Source organism: Narcine bancroftii, chromosome 12, assembly GCF_036971445.1.
Source record: "Narcine bancroftii isolate sNarBan1 chromosome 12, sNarBan1.hap1, whole genome shotgun sequence".
Lineage (NCBI taxonomy): Eukaryota > Metazoa > Chordata > Chondrichthyes > Torpediniformes > Narcinidae > Narcine > Narcine bancroftii.
Genome location: NC_091480.1, coordinates 29,623,147 through 29,643,153, shown reverse-complemented (window position 1 = coordinate 29,643,153; position 20,007 = coordinate 29,623,147). Strand labels below are relative to the sequence as shown.

At 43.2% G+C, this 20,007-nt stretch overlaps 1 protein-coding gene across 3 annotated transcripts in view; it reads left to right on the top strand.

Moving 5' to 3' along the window:
• Window positions 1–19,485, top strand: part of LOC138746780 (interleukin-21 receptor-like) — a 43,122-nt gene extending 23,637 nt beyond the window's left edge. For all 3 annotated transcript variants that reach the window (XM_069905201.1, XM_069905200.1, XM_069905202.1), the window contains 5 exons: window positions 364–515; window positions 3,804–3,972; window positions 5,812–5,920; window positions 7,885–7,969; window positions 18,170–19,485. In XM_069905201.1, the coding sequence (XP_069761302.1) occupies window positions 364–515; window positions 3,804–3,972; window positions 5,812–5,920; window positions 7,885–7,969; window positions 18,170–19,189 (1,535 nt within the window). In that variant the 3' untranslated portion in view covers window positions 19,190–19,485. The remainder of the gene's footprint in view (window positions 1–363; window positions 516–3,803; window positions 3,973–5,811; window positions 5,921–7,884; window positions 7,970–18,169) is intronic.
• The last annotated feature ends 522 nt before the right edge of the window (window positions 19,486–20,007 follow it).

Below are 20,007 nucleotides of genomic sequence, written 5' to 3'. Positions count from 1 at the left end.
ACTATTCCCCACCCTTTCTCTGACTGCCCCTTCCTCTCTCTTTTTCCATCAAAGTTTCTCACTTGGAAAGCTTGTGTTCTCGTTCTAGTTCAAATGGGCTTTAAGGTTCTATCTTACAATTGAATTCCAGTAATTTGGGGAAGGGAAAGCGCTATTCAGTGCCCTTCCTGCTGTTCTTTTCAACTTGACCCCATGTCTGTGCATGTCCAACATCAGCTTTTGTCGATGGTCTTGCTCCACTCAACTTTAACTCCTATACCTCCACTTTCCCACCAGCTTCTTCGTGTGGGCAACTTCAGGGAGACCTTGTGCGTTGGAGAATTTCATTATTCAAATTTCTAAATGATGCATTTTTCTCCCCAGTTAAACTTATTGCTCCATTCAATCTCAGCATCTCCCATGAAGCTCCCTGTGAGACATACAACTTCACATGGCAAATTGCCTATGATGAGACAGATTACGTGAAGGAATTTGAGTACGAGCTGAGATACAAGAGGATGCAAGATGATTGGGAGGTAGGACTGCAAACTCATTCTTTTTGATACTTAATGGTAGGGTTCAATTTTGTGGAGCTTCTGTATTCTAAAAGCGTGCCACTACCTTTTGCCCTGTTATCAAAGTGTCTAATCTCAAAGGCACCAGAAGCAAGTGCTCTTAAAGGGGACAGTTTCACAGAAAATATAGACCAGTACAGCACAGGATCAGGCCCTTTGGCCCACAATGTCTGTGCTAACCATGTACCCAAACTAAATGAAATCCCGCTGCTTGCATGTGATCCATATCCTCCATTCTTTGCGCAGGAGTTAAACCCCAGTCCCATTCGCTGGCACTGTAATAGCATTTCACTAACCACTACGTTAACCAGTTCCGTTAATTAACTGAATTCAAAATCCCCACTGTTGCCTCTGGGATTATGTATTTCCATCTTGGAATCACCATCCTGTTTGGGATATGAATGAATACAGGGAATAAATTAGGTGGAATATTAAAGAATTTGGGAAATGAAGGGAGAGAGGGATTACATTGGTTATAAATGTTTGAGATTGAGGAGTGAGTTGGATTGCACTGGGTAAGATTTTAAATATGCAGGAGAGGGTGGGGTTAAACTGGTTGGCTGGTATTGAGAGTGGTTTAGAATATGTGAAAAATTAAAATGTGAAAGAAGTTTAGAGTGGTGAGATATTACAGAAATGAATGGGGAGATTGAGTAGACTGGAAAAGATTAAAATGTAGAGGCAGTGTGGAAAGAGTGGGATTAAACAGTTAGATATCAGATGCTGCAGGAAGCCAGAATAGAATTACAAGTTACTGATGATAGTAGAAATCTAAAATTAATCAAATTGTCAATCTGCAGCCCCCTCCAGTGGTGGATACAGGTATTGCTCTGCCATTCCACTCCTCGACTCCACATCACGCAAAATGTGATCGTCCTCTTCCCTCTCTAAAAGAGCAGCTAAGGTGGATTGAATGTGGAGATTATTCTTAGCCCCCTGCTCTACTCACTTTACACCTACAACTCTGTGGCTCTGTACAACAACAACACCATCTACAAATTTGCCGACGATACCACAATAGTGGGTTGTATAAAGGAAGGGGATGAGTCAGCGTACAGGAGGGAGACTGAAAACTAGGCTGAATGGTGCCTTGGACTCAATGTAACCAATACTAAGGAGCTGATTGTTGACCAGGAAAGGAAAGCCAGACATATACAATCCAGGTGAAAAAACACAGAAATGCTGGAGAAACTCAACAGGTCAAACAGTGCCTTTATGTAGCAACGGTGAAAATACATCACCAACGTTTTGGGGTTGAGCCCTTCATCAAGGTGTGGGGAACATGAGAAAAATATACAATCCAGGTGATCATTTTGGGATCAGAAGTGGAGAGGGTGAGCAAATTTAAGTCATTGGGAGTCACTATCTTGGAGGATCTATCTTGGACCCAACACACCAATGGCATTGTGAAGAAAGCACATCAGCACATCTGTTTCCTCAGGAGTTTGCGGAGGTTTGGTATGACAACAGAAACCCTGGTAAATTTCTGCAGAGGTGTGGTGGAAAGTGTGCTGACTGACTGCATCACAGTCTGCTATGGGAACACCAATATCTCTGAGTGTAAAGACCCCCCTCCCCCAAAAAGGTAGCGGACACAGCCCAGAACATAGCAGGCAAAACCCTCCCTACTATTGAGTACATCTACAGGGAACACTGCTGTTGGAGAGCAACAGCAATCATCAAAGATCCACACCACCCAGCACATGCTCTGTTCTCGCTGCTGTCATCAGGAAAGAGGTCTAGGTGCCACAAAACATGCACCACCAGGTTCAGGAACTGTTGCTACCCCTCCACCATCAGAATCCTCAGTAACAAACTCAGAGGCTCATTTAAGGACTCTTACTTGTGCACTTTATAGATTTTCTTTTAGTTCTCTCTGTGTTGCACTATCAGTTTCTTTCATTTGTTATCTGCTAACAGTTATTTTATTTGTTTATGTTTTATGCTGTGTACAGTTTATTTTCTGTGCTACCAATTAGTGGTAATTCTGCCGCGCCCACAGGAAAAAGAAATCTCAAGGTTGCATGTGATGTCATGTATGTCCTCTGTCAATAAATCTGAAATCTGAAAGCTAGGAGGAGAGCTGTGGCTGGAATGGATGGTGAATGGACTGAGAGCTGAGAGATCCCCTTCCTGTAGTCTGATTCCATGGGTGGTGAATCAGCACTGGAGGTTTAAGCATGATTAACAATCCATCCAGCAGATATTTCAAGCATGTTCGCCATCACTAATTATATGGAGATTACTTGCCATTCTGGGAGCACTTCACAATCCCAGTAGGAAGGATACGGCAGAGCACCAGCACATGCAGGTCCCCATCTGAGTCATACTGTCCTGATTTGGAAATGTATCTCACTGCTCCTTCATCATTGTTAGATCTAAATAACTCGTTTTCAAACTTCCCCCCAAACTCACATTCCACCTTAAGCATTCCCTATGCTATAGGTGCTCTGTGATTAGTAAGGGATTACTTAAGGTGGTATGTGAGCGAGAAGAAATAGTTGAAAACCACTGTTTTAATCATACCTAATTGATATTAGGTTCACGGTTTCATAATGCCAAAGGAAATGGACCAATTTTTCTCAAGCAAAATATTTCATTAATGATTGGGTCTAGGGCAGTGATTCTCAACCATTCCTTCTCACTCGCATACCACCTTATGCAATCCCTTACTAATCACAGAGACTCAATGGCATAGGGATTACAGAGTTTAGGCGGGCAGTTTGAAAACCATTGATCTAAATCGTGGAAGCCCCATCTTGACAGGACTGTGGGAGTACCTTCATCCAAAAGAGTGCAAGGTTCGAGAAGAGAGTTCACCTTCTCAGGGGCAATGAAGAATGACCAATAAATGTTGGTCTTGCATGTGATGTCCAGTTTCTGAATATATACAACAAAAAATCTGTCCCTTTAATATTACAGCACTTCCTCAGCACTGCCCCCCCCCCCCCACAGTGCAACACTCCCTCAGCACTTTCCCACCTGAACATGCAGCATTGCCTCAGTACTGCCCTTCCCACAGTGCAACGCTCACTCAGCACTTTTTCACCTGAACGTGCAGCATTGCCTCAGTACTGCCCTTCCCACAGTGCAACGCTCACTCAGTACTGACCCTTCCATAGAGCTCCCCACTGAACCAGGCTGACTACATCCAGGGTTATCTGCTAAGAAGCTGCGTGATTCCAAACACGATGAGGTAGACCAGAGCAGTGATGAGTGGTGCACTGAACTGTTCTTTTCAATCTACAGCTCCAGAAAATTAAGCACGAGGGAAGTAACCAGAGGGTCCTCCGGCTGGTCTTCTCAGAGCTAGAACAAGACACCGAACATGTGGCTCAGATCCGCACTCGCCCAGCAATGACCTCTGATTATAAGGCAGTCTGGAGTGACTGGAGCCCCCCAGTGAAGTGGAGAACAGGTAAGAGGCCACACAAGATGGGAGGGGTGGTTACCACTGGAAGGGTGGGGTTGGAGGGTAGAGTTGCAAACTCCACCTGGCTCTTAAGGTTGATGTCACCCAGTGTGGTAACTCATGGTGTCACCCTCCACACCCCATGGACCAGACCATACAGAATCCTTAGTAATGTTTTTAGTACTAATGTTTCTCGTAAATTGTAATTCCCATAATCACTAAATGTAATGGCAATAGTAGTGAGATAAACAATTAGCAAAATTAAAATTACACCTTTAAATTACAATATCATACGCTCAGCCTAAATGTATATATAATAGTAAAAATATAGAATAATATGTGATAAATATAGTTGTAAATTGCTTAAATGTAATATTTCTTAGATTATATGAAGACTAACAACAAAATTGTTTTGTAAAATCTTTCTACTTTGAATGGCTACATTATTAGTAACTGAGCGGAAGCTTTTTAGATTTTTCTCCTTCTTTTTCCTTTAATTACTACTTCATTCTCAAAAAATGTTATTGATCTAGGTTCACAAATACTAATTCCCACAATATTGTAACTAAAACACCAGAAAATTTGACAAAAGCAGCAACTATAAAAACACTAACAGCAACAAAAACAACAGCGCTTGCTTGTAGCACGTGCAGATGAAACCACATGATTTGAAGCATCATTGTAATTGGGTAATAATGACAGCTCTGACCGGAGGACATTAGAAGGTCCAAAAAGTAAATGAGCATAGAGTTTTAGCCTTGTAGGTATATAGATACATGTAAGCTGGGCTTACAAAAATGTTTTTGTTGTTATAACTAACTACAGGGATATTTTTATAAAAAAATAATACATTTCTGCTGAAACACTGCACAAAAATTTTATTGACAGTCATTTTGGTGTCATCCCCCGATGATGTCACCCAGTGTAGTCTGTACCCCCTTAGTGGCACACAGGGGCGCAGTGCTGGCCGCTCCAGGCACCTCTTGGGGCGGCTCTGGCACCTCCTTGCTGTCATTTTTGGTGAGCTCCAGCACCTAGAAAATTAGCACTGCCCCCCTGGTGATGCCAGGGCTGCCTCAGGCAGATTACAAGGTGAACGAAGGGTTGGGAGGGGCTGGGGGTGGTCAACAGGCTGCAGAGGAAGGTGAGGGAGGAGGGTGGTGGATGTGGAGGGGAGGAGATGAGATGAGGAGTTGGATAAGATGTGAAGAGGAAAGTATGCCATGTAGGGAATGTGAGATGGTAGACAAGGAAGAGTAGAACTATGGGGCTTGAGTCAGGAGTGGCATCTTTAGAGGACAAGGCATGGGAATGAGGGAGGTAACTCCCTCACCTGCTCCCTTGATACTTTGTGGTTGGGAGTGTTCTACTTTTAACTGCACAGATAATTAATTTTGGCACATTATTCCCCAGTTCCCTTCCAATTCTAAGTGTCGCCTTTGTGACCTGGGACTGTGTTGCATTGACTCCTCCACTTCCCTACCAATCAGCTTTTTCCAATTAGCACCGAGGTCAGAGGTCACCAAGTTGGGCCATGCCTTCGGGCCTCACTGTCCAGTTGGTTCACTTGGGTCCAGGCCTTTGAAAGTCGATCCCTGATCCATCTTCACATGTGAACCCGAGCACTGACCGTCTATTAGCTGTTTGGCAACAGTAGGCATCGCTCCCGCATTCACGCCTGTGCTTGTGTCTCTGCTCCCGCCTTCTCTCCGCATTCACTGGTCAGGTGGTTAGATTGTACCAGGAAAATGATAACAATCTACTACAGGCACCATTTCAGCTCAGAAAAAGCACAAGAAACAAGAAATTGTACAAAGCCTGCTGTTTCTTTTTTGTCCTCTCCAGATATGTGTCAAACGGAACCTGACCAACTCTCCTTTATCATGATCGTATGTGGAGTGATATCTACATTCTTCATCATTGCTGTTGTGGTATTGGCCAATAAACATGACAAGTAAGAAAATCTTTACATCCCCTTCACCTCTGGCTCTGTGGCAGACCCTCCAGGCCCATCAGAGGGACAGAGTATTATAGAACACAGAGGCTGATGGGCCCAGGTATATGGTTCCACGAAGGTGGTGACATAAATGGACTGGGTGTTGAAGAAGGGGCTTAGCACTCTTCCCTTTATTGACCAGAGCACTGAGTACAGGAGCAGGGACACCATGTTACAACTGCACAAGATGTTGGTGAGACCACACTTGGAGCACTCGGAGAAGGCAAAGCGATGAGATATTACATATAGTTTTATTCCTCATAAGATTCATCAAACCTACTCATGTTTAGACCTCTCTCCTACATTCACTTTATTCAACAGCCTCTCTAAGCCTCCTTTATCCTTTTCGGCTCTCTCTTCTTCACCATGTAATGTAAACTCATACCAGGTTATATTGACATTGCTCTACTGGCAAGAGAGACCATAGAGCAGCTGTCTCCCAGGTTCTTCCTCTGGAATTACACAGCTTGGTTACGTCTGGATTGACCATCTTGTCTTGGGAGATATGACAATAAACCTGAACTTGAAATTGTTTAGGAAGAGAAGAGAAAGTAAGGCTGAGCTTTAGTGATAGTCTTCCCTGATCAGGAGTAATTCATCTCCAGTGGGCAAGAGTCTTTTTGCAGTGCAGTTTGGAGACAGGCTTTATTTGTAGAAACACAAGAACCACAAGGGCTAGAACCTTGAGTGAATAATGAGAAGCTGAAGGGACTCAGCATCCATGGAGGGAAATCATCAGTCAATGTTTCCAGTCTGGATCCTTTTTTGAGATGAGCTCGTTTCATTGTGAAGACTCCTAATAAACAAAATCCCTCTTCAAGAACTCCCATTCTACAAATTCCCAATGGACTGTCCGTCCCATTCACCACCATTGCACAAAATCCCCAAAAAACAATCCCCTCCCCATTCACTCCCAAGGTACAGAATCCTAATAAACACAGCACCTCCCCATTCACTCCCATTGTACAATATCCCAATAAACCAATTCCCTTCCCATGCAATGAAATCCTAAGAAATTAACACTAGTGCACAGAATCCCAATACCATGATTTCTTCCTATTTACTCCCAATGAAGATAATCCCCCAAAGAACCAAACAACTCTTCTGTCAATTCAGCGTGATATTTTATTGCAGGAATTTCATACCCCTAGAATGAAACTATTCTCATACAAGAACCACACGTTGGTTTCTGGCTGGGAGAGGTGGAGTGAACAAGAACAGAGGGTAGAAATAACATTCCTTACTGATCCCAGTGGAGCTAAACCCAATGTTATTGTGGTCAATGGCTTTGCATGCGAGCAATACTACTTGGGGGTGGAAGGCATTTGCCAAAACAAGTGCTGCATCAACCACAGATTTGGGGAAGTAAAGTTCTAACATTGAGCTGTGGTAATGAGAAGGGTGATGTATAGTAGAAAAAAAAGCCTGCACCAGTAGCTCTTTAACAGAGACTTTCTGCTTGATTTTCCCTGCATTCACCCTCTCAGTTTCACGATCACATTTCCTCAAGATTTTTATGAGTTTACAGTAAAAAATACAGAATTATACACAGAGCAGATAGATTCTAAAAATAACATTTTGCAGCTGTGGACCAACCTCAAAGAAACAGAAAGCCTCATCTGCTCAGTATCTGCAGATGGTTACCGTAATTCAGTAGAGAAATACTAACCGTAGGTCGAAGTTTTAAAAAGACTGCGAGTTGGAAATCTAAAATTAAAAACAGAAATACAATTCCGATCCACTGAAGGATCTTCACCCTGAAACATGAATTCTTTCTCCATCTGTTTTGATTTCTGAAATACCAACAAGATCTTTAGTTCTGTACGCTTGGGGATTTTGCTTTATTCTCCCCACCACAGTAACTTGTGTGGGAAATATATTCTCTGTGCGTGTCTCTCTCATTAATTCATCTCCTTTCACAGACTATGGAAGAAACTGTGGGTGATTATTCCGAACCCAGCTCCGTTTTTCGAGCCATTGTTTGTGGAACATGAAGGAAATTTCACGGTAACTATCCCCCATTTATTTGATGAGTGTTCCAGAACTTGGAACCCTACTGTACAGAGCAAATGCCTTAACTCCTAGGCAGGAGCACCAAACACACTCGGAGGTTTGATACACTGATTGCAATGCAGGAGGATTCATATCTGTCCATTATTCCCATGTTTTGTTGAGTTTATTGCCATTCGCCCAAGTACAACGTACAGATGCACTGAAATTCTTACTTGGAGCAGCCAAGCAGGTACAGAAGGTACGCCCGCTACCATAGTCTAAATGGAACAACCACTATGTACCCATGGGACAGAATTACTTCACTGGGTCAGTGGTTTGTCTTCAATTTCACTTTCTTTAGTTGCCCACTGTCTTTTCCCTTTTACAACACAGGAGGCTATTCGGATTGTTGGGTTTGTACCAGCTTCCAATAGAATAATCCCATCTTCTCCACTCCCTTTTTACCTGCCTATACCACTGCATTTTATTCCCTTCCATGTGCTCAGCAACTCCCCTTTTATTTCCTTTTTGCCATTTACCTGCACTGAGAGGTTTTTTTGTTCAGCAACCAATTAACCATCCCAGCAGATCTTTGTGGAAACTGGAGCACCTATGGAAAATCCCAGGCAGTATATTCCTGTGGGCTAATGTGGGCCAAGACGCAGGCAAATAGGACTAGTATTTTTATTCATCTTCAGCTACTTTCATTTTTCAGTTTCACCAGCAGATATCAGACTTTTTACACCATCACATGTCTCAATCCAAGGTCTGATCAGCAGCACTCAACATGGATTTGTGGGAGGAAGGTCATGTTTGACCAATCTGATTGAATTTTTTGAAGAGGTGACTAGGAATGTGGACGAGGGTAGCGCAGTGGATGTTGTCTATATGGACTTCAGTAAGGCCTTCGATAAGGTACCACATGGAAGGTTAGTTAGGAAGGTGCAGTCTTTAGGTATAAATTTTGAGATAGTCAAATGGATTGAACATTGGCTGAAAGGGAGAGGCCAGAGAGTGGTAGTGGATAATTGTCTGTCAGGTTGGAGGCCGGTGACCAGTGGTGTGCCTCAAGGATCTGTATTGGGCCCATTGTTGTTCGTTATATACATTAATGATCTAGATGATGGGGTGGTGAATTGGATTAGTAAATATGCAGACAATACTAAGATAGGTGGAATAGTGGATAATGAAGAAGGTTTTCAAGGATTGCAGAGGGATTTGGGCTGCTTAGAAAAGTGGGCTGAAAAATGACAGATGGAATTTAATGCTGATAAGTGTGAGGTGCTTCATTTTGGTAAGAAGGATCAGAATAGGACATACGTGGTAAATGGGAGAGCATTGATGAATACAGAAGAGCAGAAAGATTTAGGAGTAACGGTACATCGTTCCCTGAAGGTAGAAACTCACGTGAATAGGGTGGTGAAGAAGGCTTTTAGTATGCTGGCCTTTATCAATCATTGCATGGAATATAGGAGTTGGGAGGTGATGTTGAGATTGTATAAGACGTTGGTGCGGCCTAATTTGGAGTTCTGTGTGCAGTTCTGGTCGCCTAATTATAGGAAGGATATAAACAGAGTGGAGAGAGTGCAGAGAAGGTTTACCAGAATGTTACCTGGGTTTAAGCATCTAGAGTATAGGGAGAGATTGGACAGATTATGTCTTTATTCTTTGGAGCGTAGAAGGTTGAGAGGGGATTTGATAGAAGTATTTAAGATTATGAAAGGGATAGACAGAGTGGATGTGGATAGACTATTTCCGTTAAGAGGAGGAAAGATTAAAACAAGAGGACATGAGTTAAGAATTAAGGGGAAGAGGTTTAGAGGTAACATGAGGGGGAACTTCTTTACTCAGAGAGTGGTAGCCGTGTGGAATGAGCTTCCGGGAGAAATAGTGGCGGCGGAGTCAATTGTATTATTTAAGAAAAGGTTGGACAGGTATATGGATGAGAAGAAGATGGAGGGTTATGGGCATTGTGCAGGGAGGTGGGACTAGAAAGGGGTGTTTGGTTCGGTGCGGACTAGAAGGGCCTAATGGCCTGTTTCCGTGCTGTAATTGTTATGTTAATTACAACCGGCACATTGAATTTGTTTTAACTGACCTACTTGGTGGAGTATACAGGGGCAGAAGGAAGCCATTTAGTTCTTTGGGCCCATTCTACTCTTCATCAAAATTGTGGCAGATCGATGACTTAACTTTAAACACTTCTCCTTAATTCATTTTGTCACCAAAAATATATCTGATGGACAAGAGACTGTAGGGTGGTTCGTAACTTCATTTCTGAAGGACCAAAGCACTATTTTGTACTGACAATACGTGTGCATTGAGTAATGGAAATGACTTCTATCAATCCTATCAGTTCTCCCTAATGGCCAGAATACATGCATTGCTTCTCCTGTAAGAATAACCCCTATTTCTGCCACACCCCCTTTGCTTTTCCAAGTTCATTTGTCACATGCACTGAGGTTTAGTGAGGAAGGTTGTTTTACCAGCAGTCCATCTACTCAACTCATCTATAGTACGGCCGTAAAGGCACAATGCAGAGTTACAGAAAACAGCGAGAACAGAGCAAGAAAAACATTATATTAACAACGTGAGGTACATTCAGGAGTCTGATAATGGCAGGAAAGAATGTCCCCTTTAATCTGGTGATGCATGATCTTACATGTGTGAATCTCCTTCCCAATACCAGGAGGAGAGTGTGTCCGGGACGGGCGGTGAGGAGAGTGTGTCCGGGACGGGCGGTGAGGAGAGTGTGTCCGGGACGGGCGGTGAGGAGAGTGTGTCCGGGACGGGCGGTGAGGAGAGTGTGTCCGGGACGGGCGGTGAGGAGAGTGTGTCCGGGACGGGCGGTGAGGAGAGTGTGTCCGGGACGGGCGGTGAGGAGAGTGTGTCCGGGACGGGCGGTGAGGAGAGTGTGTCCGGGACGGGCGGTGAGGAGAGTGTGTCCGGGACGGGCGGTGAGGAGAGTGTGTCCGGGACGGGTGAGTCTCTGAGTATGTTGGCTGCTTTAACAAGGAGAAGTTCAATTTTATTGTCATCTGATTTTATTCAATCTGACAAAACAGCACATCTCCAGACATGCACACAGACACACAATATACCCTACACACAAACAACATAAATACATAGCAATCCAAAATAAATCTACATAAAAATAATATACGGGTTTCTCAGATTGTTCAACAGTCTCACCGCCTGCAGGTAAAAGTTGTTTCCCCACCTAGCCGTCGAGGTTTTTATGCCCCTGTACTTCTTCGTTGAAGGTGGTGTCTCAAAGATACTGAAAGGCTGGATGGTAAGGGTCCTCAATGATTCTCTGAGCTTTCTTTAAGCACCACTCCCTGTAAATGTTGTCAATAGAGAGAAGGGAGACCCCAGTGACCTTCTCAACAGTTTTAATCACCCTCCATATTGACCTCTGATCTGATGCTTTGCAGCTACCGTATCACACTGTGATGCGGCCAGCCAGGACACTCTCTGTTGTGTTCCTGTAGAACTTTGTTAGGATGGTGCTGGTAGCCTTGGCCTCCTCCTTAGAAGCTCCTGCACCTTCCTGATTAATGAAGAGGTGTTGATGGTCCAGGATAGGCCATCCTTTAAATGGACACCAAGAAATTTGGCATAGACAGAGTGGGGAACACTTGATGTGTAGTGAGCAGTGGTCTTTCATCCTCCTGAAGTCCACAATCATCTACTTTGTCTTGTCCACATTGAGACTCAGGTTATTGCTCTTGCACCAATGTACAAGCCTGTTAGCCTTCCCTCTGTAAGCCAACTCATCATTGTTGCTGATGAGGCCAACTACTGTTGTGTCATCCACAAACAATGATTTTGTTGGAGCTGAACTGGGTGGTTTAGTCATGAGTTAGCAGCGTGACAGCCCTGGGGCGCACCAGTGCTCAGTGTGATGGGACTGAAGATGTGCTGCCAACCTGGACAAACTGTGATCTGTCAATCAATAAGTCCAGGATCAAGTTGCAGAGAGGAGTACTGAGTCCCAGTAAGGACAGTTTATCCACTAGCCTCTGAGGTACGATTGTGTTGAACGCTGAGCTGAAGTCAATGTACAATAGCTTGGTGTATGAGGCATCCATTCACTAGGTGGATTAGGATGGAATGGAGGATCAGAGCTGTTACATTGCCTGTGGATCAGTTTAGGTGATAAGCAAACTGGAACGGTCCATTGTCACTGGTAGGTTCACTTTGATATGCTCCAATACTAGTCGCTCAAAAGATCGTGATCAGAGGTCATTTAGATCAGCTACTGTTACACTCTTGGGCACTGAGTTGATGGTGGCTGCCTTGAATCCTATGGGAACAATGGACTGCTGGAGTGAAATGTTAAAGATGTCCATGAGGACTTCAGACAACTGGTCCACACAGTCCCTCAGCACCCAGTCAGGTATCTTATCTGGTCCTGCAGCTTTGTGTGGGTTCACCCTGGATAGCATCCTCCTCCCCTCAACTGCGGCTATGCGGAGTCCCTGTACATCAGGAGGGGATGGGGCTTTCTTTAATGCGATGTAGTTTTCCGCATCGAACAGTGGAGATGAAGTTTCTGGAGGGGGGCAGAGGTTTAACCCCTGGTAAATCAACACTTTATTCCTTCTGAACCAAAATATTATTCCTAGAATTGGGGCAATCCAAAACTCCCAAAGACTGGCTGAGACGATGACATAAGTGATCAGATTAAGAAAGTCTTGACCTTCTAGATTACCAAAGGGGCTCAGATATGCAAAAAGGCATGGGGCCTAAACAAGAAAGTCTGCAGAGGTTGGAGTCGAGTGCAGTACACGAACGTGCTGGAGAAACTCAGCAGGTCATGCAGCATCAGTAGGAGGTAAAGGCTCTTCGTCCGCGAAGCCAAGCCAAAGAAGAAAGAAAAGAAAGGCTGACTGACCTAGGGTAACATATCTGATGAAGGGCCCAGGCCTGAAACGGTGGTTACCCTTTACTTCCCCTGACAGCTGGTCTTCTTGATGTATGTACAACTCAGGAATTCCACTGCTTTTAATGGTTTACCATTGAGAAGTACTCCTTTCTATCCATTTGAGATTCACAGTCCAAGTAATGACATAATTTCCATTGAAAAGGAACTGTGAACCATCGCCTGTCCCTATTGAAGAAAGATGCTAATGTTAATGTTAATTGATCCAAGCTGGGAACAATTTACTATTCAAGATTGTTGCCCTTCCCATACATATCTTGACCCAATTACATTTGCCTTTACTGAAATCCATTTATCTTACTTTTCCCCAAAGAGGAACACCCATCAGCAGTAGCACATTTGCCAATGAAGGCTGGGAGCCTGTGAGACCACTGTGCTCCTTCTCTGCCCGTCCCATCATCTTATAATTTCCTGGATTCCACTTGCTTAGCATCTACATTCAGGGTTGAAGTGACCAGGGGAGATGTGCAGGAGTGATATCGGAACGTGGCTGGTTACAAGAACTGACAACAAGGTAGATGGAGAGGCAGGGAGTGGGGTGGGGGGGGGGGGGGGAAACACGGTGTGGGGTGTGAAGTGTCAAGCAATTTTGGTTAAGGAAACAGACACAACTGTGAACAGGAATAAAAGCCACAGCTGGGGTTATTTCAGTGGATTCATAAGGATGTTACTGAGACGAGAGCATTTGAGTTATAAGAAGAGGCTAGAGCAGTGGTTCTCAACCTTTTTCTTCCCACTCACATACCACTTTAAGTAATCCTTGTGCCATTGGTGCTCCGTGATTAGTAAGGGATTGCTTAAGGTGGTGGGAAGGGAAGGTTGAGAACCACTGCTCTAGTCCCAAATGTTAGTGAAATATTTTGCTTGAGAAAAATTGTCATTGGCCCATTTCCTTGGGAGTTATGAAATGGTGCACATAACGAGTCAATTAGGTACGATTAAAACAGTGGTTTTCAAACTTGTTCTTTCCACCCACATACCACCTTAAGCAATCCCTTACTAATCGCAGAGCATCGCTAGCATAAGGAATACTTAAAGTGGTATGTGAGTGGAAAGAAAAAGGTTGAAAACCACTAGGCTAGATACTCTAGGGAAAAATGTCACAGGTTAGAGGAATCTAAAATTAGAGGGCGTATGTTTAAGGTGAGAGGGGAAAGATTTAAAAAGGAACTGAGGAGCCCATTTTTCACATGGAGGGTTATGGGTATCTGGAATGAGTTGACAGAGGAAGTGGTCGAAATACTCGAGACATTTGGTTACAGATGCACTAGACGTTCTGAATTACTGCATTAAATTAGATCTGATTTAGTAAAAGTGGGTTGGAAACAACCATAAACGTCCAGTGTGGATATAGGGGTGATTAAAAGGGATTTGGTGGGAGTGTAGAACAAGTGTGCAGCCATTGAATGATGAGTCTCCACTTCATGTTCTCCCCCCCCCCCCTTGCCCCCCCCCCCCCCCAACCACCATAGACGTTAAAGAACATTTAGGAGAGGATAAAGCTAAAAAGGGAAGATTTTAATCTATTTAAAGAGCTCAACACTTTAGAAACCTTAAAAGAAATATGGCAGCCTTAGAGATGAAAATTAGGAAATTTGGAATAGTAGAAAGAAATGCTGGAGGAACTCAGGAGGTCTCAAGTTAAGTTTTATAGTCATTTGATTGCATAAGAACAACCTGACAAAACAGTGTTCTCTGGTCCTCGTTTCAAACCACGCAGACGTACGACCAGACATAATACATAATCATAGACACAACATAGTGGGTTGGGGATTTCATGATTGGGAGGATCTGAAATGGCCGCTGCAACCTTGTGTGCCACCATTTTAGAGATACAGTGTCTACAGAAGGTAGATATATTACTGACATTTCAGGCCCAAAAAGAACGATCATACCTTGAAGAAGGGCTCCACCACCCTGGTCACAACCTCTTTTCACTGCTACCTTCAGGCCAGAAGGTACAGAAGATTGAAGTCCTGGACTCCGAGATTCAAGAATAGTTTCTCTCCAACACCTATCAGCCTCTTGAACCTCCCCTTGGTACACTAATTAGAGACTGCTCTGTCACCACAAAAGGACTGTGTACTTTTGCAAGTCACTTTTTTTTCTACTAAGATTACTATGAATATTTATTATTTGTCTATGTTAGATATTTATTTTCTTTTTAAATTCAGATGAGTTTGCTATAATAGTTTTTTTTAACAAGTGCCTGTTCAGCTTCAGGAAGTAAGAATTATGGTGTATACATACGTTGTATCATTAAATTCCCTCATGTTGCTTATAACAGTTTAATCAGTACTCTAATTTTCCAAACATTAGCTACATTCATATAATGTAACAAGTGCAAGTTGTTACATTATGAAACAAAGGATGTTTCATCTTATCAACAAGTGTCCCATGGTTGATCTTGATCAGTGAAATGAAGGTTTCCGAGGATATCTGGTGTATATCAACCACATGAGTGTAACGGGTCAACATATGGCATAGAAAAAGAGACAACTCATGGAAATGTTTTTACCCCTTTTAGAAGGCAAAATAACACAACCATTGCCTTCTGAGTTTTCTTCCTTTTCTGCCCCTTTTTCTCCCTTGGCAAGTAACAAGCAATATCTGCATTATTTTCCTCAACTACATACAGTTACTTTATTTTAACATTTCAATATGTACTTAACTCAGTATACATGGTATTAGCTGAGAGCTTTTAAGAATTCCCTTGGAAAACATTTCACATTTTAAAATCCTTTCAAACTATATATAAAAAACTGTATATACACACAAGAAAAATGGCACCCGGTGGGCAAGTTTAAAAAAATGCATAGAGAAACTAATTGGCCAAAATCATACATTTAACAAGAAAAGAAGGTACAACCATTGCCTTCTGAGTTTCTTTTCTGCTCCTTTTTCTCCTAAGAATGCAAAATAACATAATTTACATTGTGAAATCTCAGCAAAGCTACGTTGATCACATGACCAGCACATGGTAATGAGATCAAAACTCCAGTAAGATAAAAAAATCCATAAACTTTACATTAATGGTTAAAACAATACAAAAACAACCGTAAAACATAATATTACTAATGAACAATATACATTAAGATTGATATCATAAACGATTAATTTTCCAAAGAAAATATTAAAGTAGCTCAGTAGCTAAGTTCCCCAACACTTACCCTTAGCAACAAACAAGCACTGTGAGGAACAGGAAGAGAGGGGATTAGGAGATACAGAAGAGGTGTGCACCGTAAAACTCATTCCCACCGGAAACATTATTAAAATAACAGTGAATACAAATATTTCATTGAAAAAAAATCACAAATGCAGAACTGAGAATAAAAAAATTATTAAAACCCATTTTTAACTCTGTTACGTGAGGATCTGCTGCAGAAGTGATCACTAGCTCCGATCTGTGAAAAATATCAGTCTTAAGCAGTTTCAATGAAACTTGCATGTAACTTCATTTTTCTGGCATGGGAGATCTACTTTCTTGATAAAATATCACACACCCTGCTTGCAGTTTGAGAAATGCAAAAACTGCAGATGCTGCAATCTTGAGCAAACTGAGCTGCTGGAAGAACTCCGTCAGCATCCGTGGGTAGAAATGGTCAGTCAGCGATTCGGGTTATGACCTTTTCACTGGACTAAAGTAAAAAGGGGGTGATAGCAAGTAATATTAAGGGAGAAAGAAAAAGTGGGAGGAGATGGTGGTTAAGAAGCTGGAGAGGGGCTAAGAAGTGTTGGTCAGAAGGTATAAGAGGCAGGTAGAAGAAGAGACCAGTCGGAGAGAGGAGGTCAAAACAGTAGTAGGTAAAGAAGAGCTGGACACAGTGGACCCAGGCAGGGGTAGGGATACTGAAAATTAGAACAGTCAATGTTCATGCTGCTGGATTTAAGGCTGTCCAGGAGGAATATGATCTGTTGTTCCTAAAGTGTAAACTTGGCCTCAACTCTGACAATGGATAAGATGGAGGAAAGACGTGTCTGTGGGATTGCTGAGGGGGCGACCTCTGTACCTGCAGAAGAGCATGGGGACAAGACAACACCTGACCGGCTGTCAATCAGCCGGACTGAATGGACCAAGCCCCACCGGGTCAGCTGTCAATCACCCTCCGGGATATAAACCAGAGTGGGACCTTCGAAGAAAGTCTTAGAGCTTGCAACAGCACTCCTCACAGCCAGCTCTGTGGAAGTTTATGTCGAATAAAGCCCGTAGAACAGACTTTATGTTTTGTGTGTTTGTTTCTGTTCGATAACACACCATAGGCTGTATGCATTACTTCTGGGGAATATTAGACTACAGCTTGAGAACCCATACTACACATTCTCAGGTTAGAGTGAATCTTACTTATCCATGCTGTATCTGCCCTGGGAGTGTTTGGTTGAATACTGTAGAGTTCACTTTACTAATGATGCTGTACCTGGAAATGCTTGATTGAAAATGATCCAAAGAATGTCAAGCATGCTTTAATCTCTCTCTCTCTCTCTCTCTCTCTCTCTCTCTCTCTCTCTGTACTGTCCCAAAGAGTGGTTGATGATGCAGTATTGAGGGAGATTTACACTTCTTTTTCTTTCTGTCTCTTTGGAAATTATATTTCCACTTGAGTTCTGAGTGTCCGGATACTTTACTCCAGAAGCATGAAGTCCGACCCAAGTCTCTGGCTAATTCACCCATGGAACCCAAAACTCCCTCCTGCCCTTCAGTTTCTGCTCCATAATCAGCACTTTCTAAAGCTGTGCGGAACACATCGGAGAACGCCCCCCCCCACCACCCCCCCCCCCCCCCCCCCCCCCGGCAAGTGACCAGCTCACTGCCTGTCATTCACATTGATCATCTCAATGAACTTACTCTGGGCCATACTAAGACTGAGAAATAGGCACTGTTTTTTTACTACACAATTCCTTCCCCTGGGTTTCTGGCGTTTAGAATACGGAGGTGTGATCCCCTCTTCCTTTTTGTAAGATTTCTTCCTATTATTGCTTTAACATTTCCTTTGCTTCCACTCAATCCAGCAAAAATACATTGATACCTAATCGAGAAGGTGATTACCATTTCATGTGTGGCAGCAACTAATCAATAATATTGGTTGATCAGTGTTAGCTTTCAGTTAAGTTGGCTTTAATTTGCAACCCTTTGCATTCCTATTACAGAATTGTCATGCACCAATTTATCTTTCAGATGTCTGAACTGCTTACCAGGTTTATAAGTGGAATAATGAAACATATCATCCATCAGTGGCTGTTCTTGACCAGTTCCCTCTTTCTTGTTTCAGAAGTGGGTTAATGCTCGATATCCAGATGTACTGTACGAAGTCACCGAGAAGAATGCGGTGGTACTGGAGAAAGGCGATGCTGTACAGGTGTACGATGGACCGAATGCACTTGACAAAAGATGGATGATGGGATTGAAACCCTGGGACAAGCAGTCTGACATTCATTCCTCGTGGCAAGCCTTATGTGACCCAAGCTCAGCTCACTCCATGGGCAAGTTTGCGAACAATCTCCAACAATGGAAGGATAAATCCTATGGTCAAGCATCAATTGACACGGTGACAGTGACTGATGAGTCTAGTTGCTCCCATTGCAAATACAAAGACAAGCCCAGCAGACCACCCTATATGACCCAATGTAACAGCAATCCTGCAAGAGAGAACTCCAACATGCAAGATTATCCTCCCACCAAGCAATTTTTCACTCATTTGGATCCAACAGGAAGCCCCCAGCTGAGCGACAACACCACGCTTCTGAATAACATAATGTCCCTGTTGCAAACCTCTGGTGACCTGGAAGGAGCAGATGGAAATGTCCTGGACCTTCAGTGCCTCAACATTAGTGACTGGGACCCTGATAATGAAACTTTCTCCATAAACGATGAAGATGCCTCGTGGGCTGATAGAAATGTGAGTGAGGGTGTTTCTTGGAGTGATGGAAGTCTAGATGCCATCTCATCATCCAGCAGGCTGGAAGCAGACCTTGGTTATCCCAAAGTCTCCCTGGATTTAGACACTGTTGACAGTGGATTCACTGAAACTGATGCCTATTTTATGCCCACTGTGGATTTGGGATGCACTAATGGGGCTGGATACGAAAAAGAGCTAGATGATAACAGTCTTACCAATTCAGAGAAACAAAACCTGTATTACAGGAGCTACGTCAAGCAGTGGGTGAAATCCCCATCAACCAGTGTGGACTGCAATGCCCAAGAACACCTCCAGTCATCTAACCTTTGGCAAGCACGTCGGAACATCAGAAATGTTTCTTCAACTAGTACCAGTCCTGCTCAAGTGCACTAAGGGAGGGGGAGTGAATGGCCCATCAAATAAACACATGCATTCTCTTTTAATTGATTGTAAATGCTGAAAAGGGAGGTGTGCTCCAGACATGCCTTCCTACCCTAATATGTTAAGACAACCCAAGCCTCAGCAAGTGTACTTGCTGTTTGACCCCCAACAGTATGATCTTCAACCTGTGCGCTATTTGGAATTTTTTTTCTTGTCCCAATTTTGAAAACCTATAATGTACCCCATTCTTAGTGCTATCAGTAGATATTAGACAACAACAAAAAAATAAACACAACCTTGAGCAACGAGCTGCTGAACTTTCTTTCAAATTAAATTACTCAATTCCAATGCCTCAGAATCCTCTTGGAAGCTGGAGCCACAACACAACATTATGGGCTGGGGTTCTGATCTGGGCTTAGACATTACTGGACTAACTGTCAGCTCACCTTCTCAACAGGTATATAACCATTTTCGGAGCAGAAACAGGCCATGTCGGCCTTTCAAGTCCACACCGGTTCACTAAAACAACTCCACTTGCTCAAACCTCCCGCTCCGCCAATATCCCTCCAACCCCCTCACATCCAACCTTCTCTTAAATGACGGAAGGGACTCTGCCACACTTGTCTCATTCGGAAGATCATTCCATTCTGCCACGACTCGCTGAGTGAAAAAGCCACCTCTATTATTTCTCCTAAAGCTTTCCCCCCTTACCTTTAACTCATGGCCTCTTGTTCCAACCTCCCCTACCCTCAGGGGAAAGAGTCTGTTTATGTCTAGTCTATCTATTCCTTTCATAATTTTAAATACCTCTATCAAGTCCCCTCTCAGTT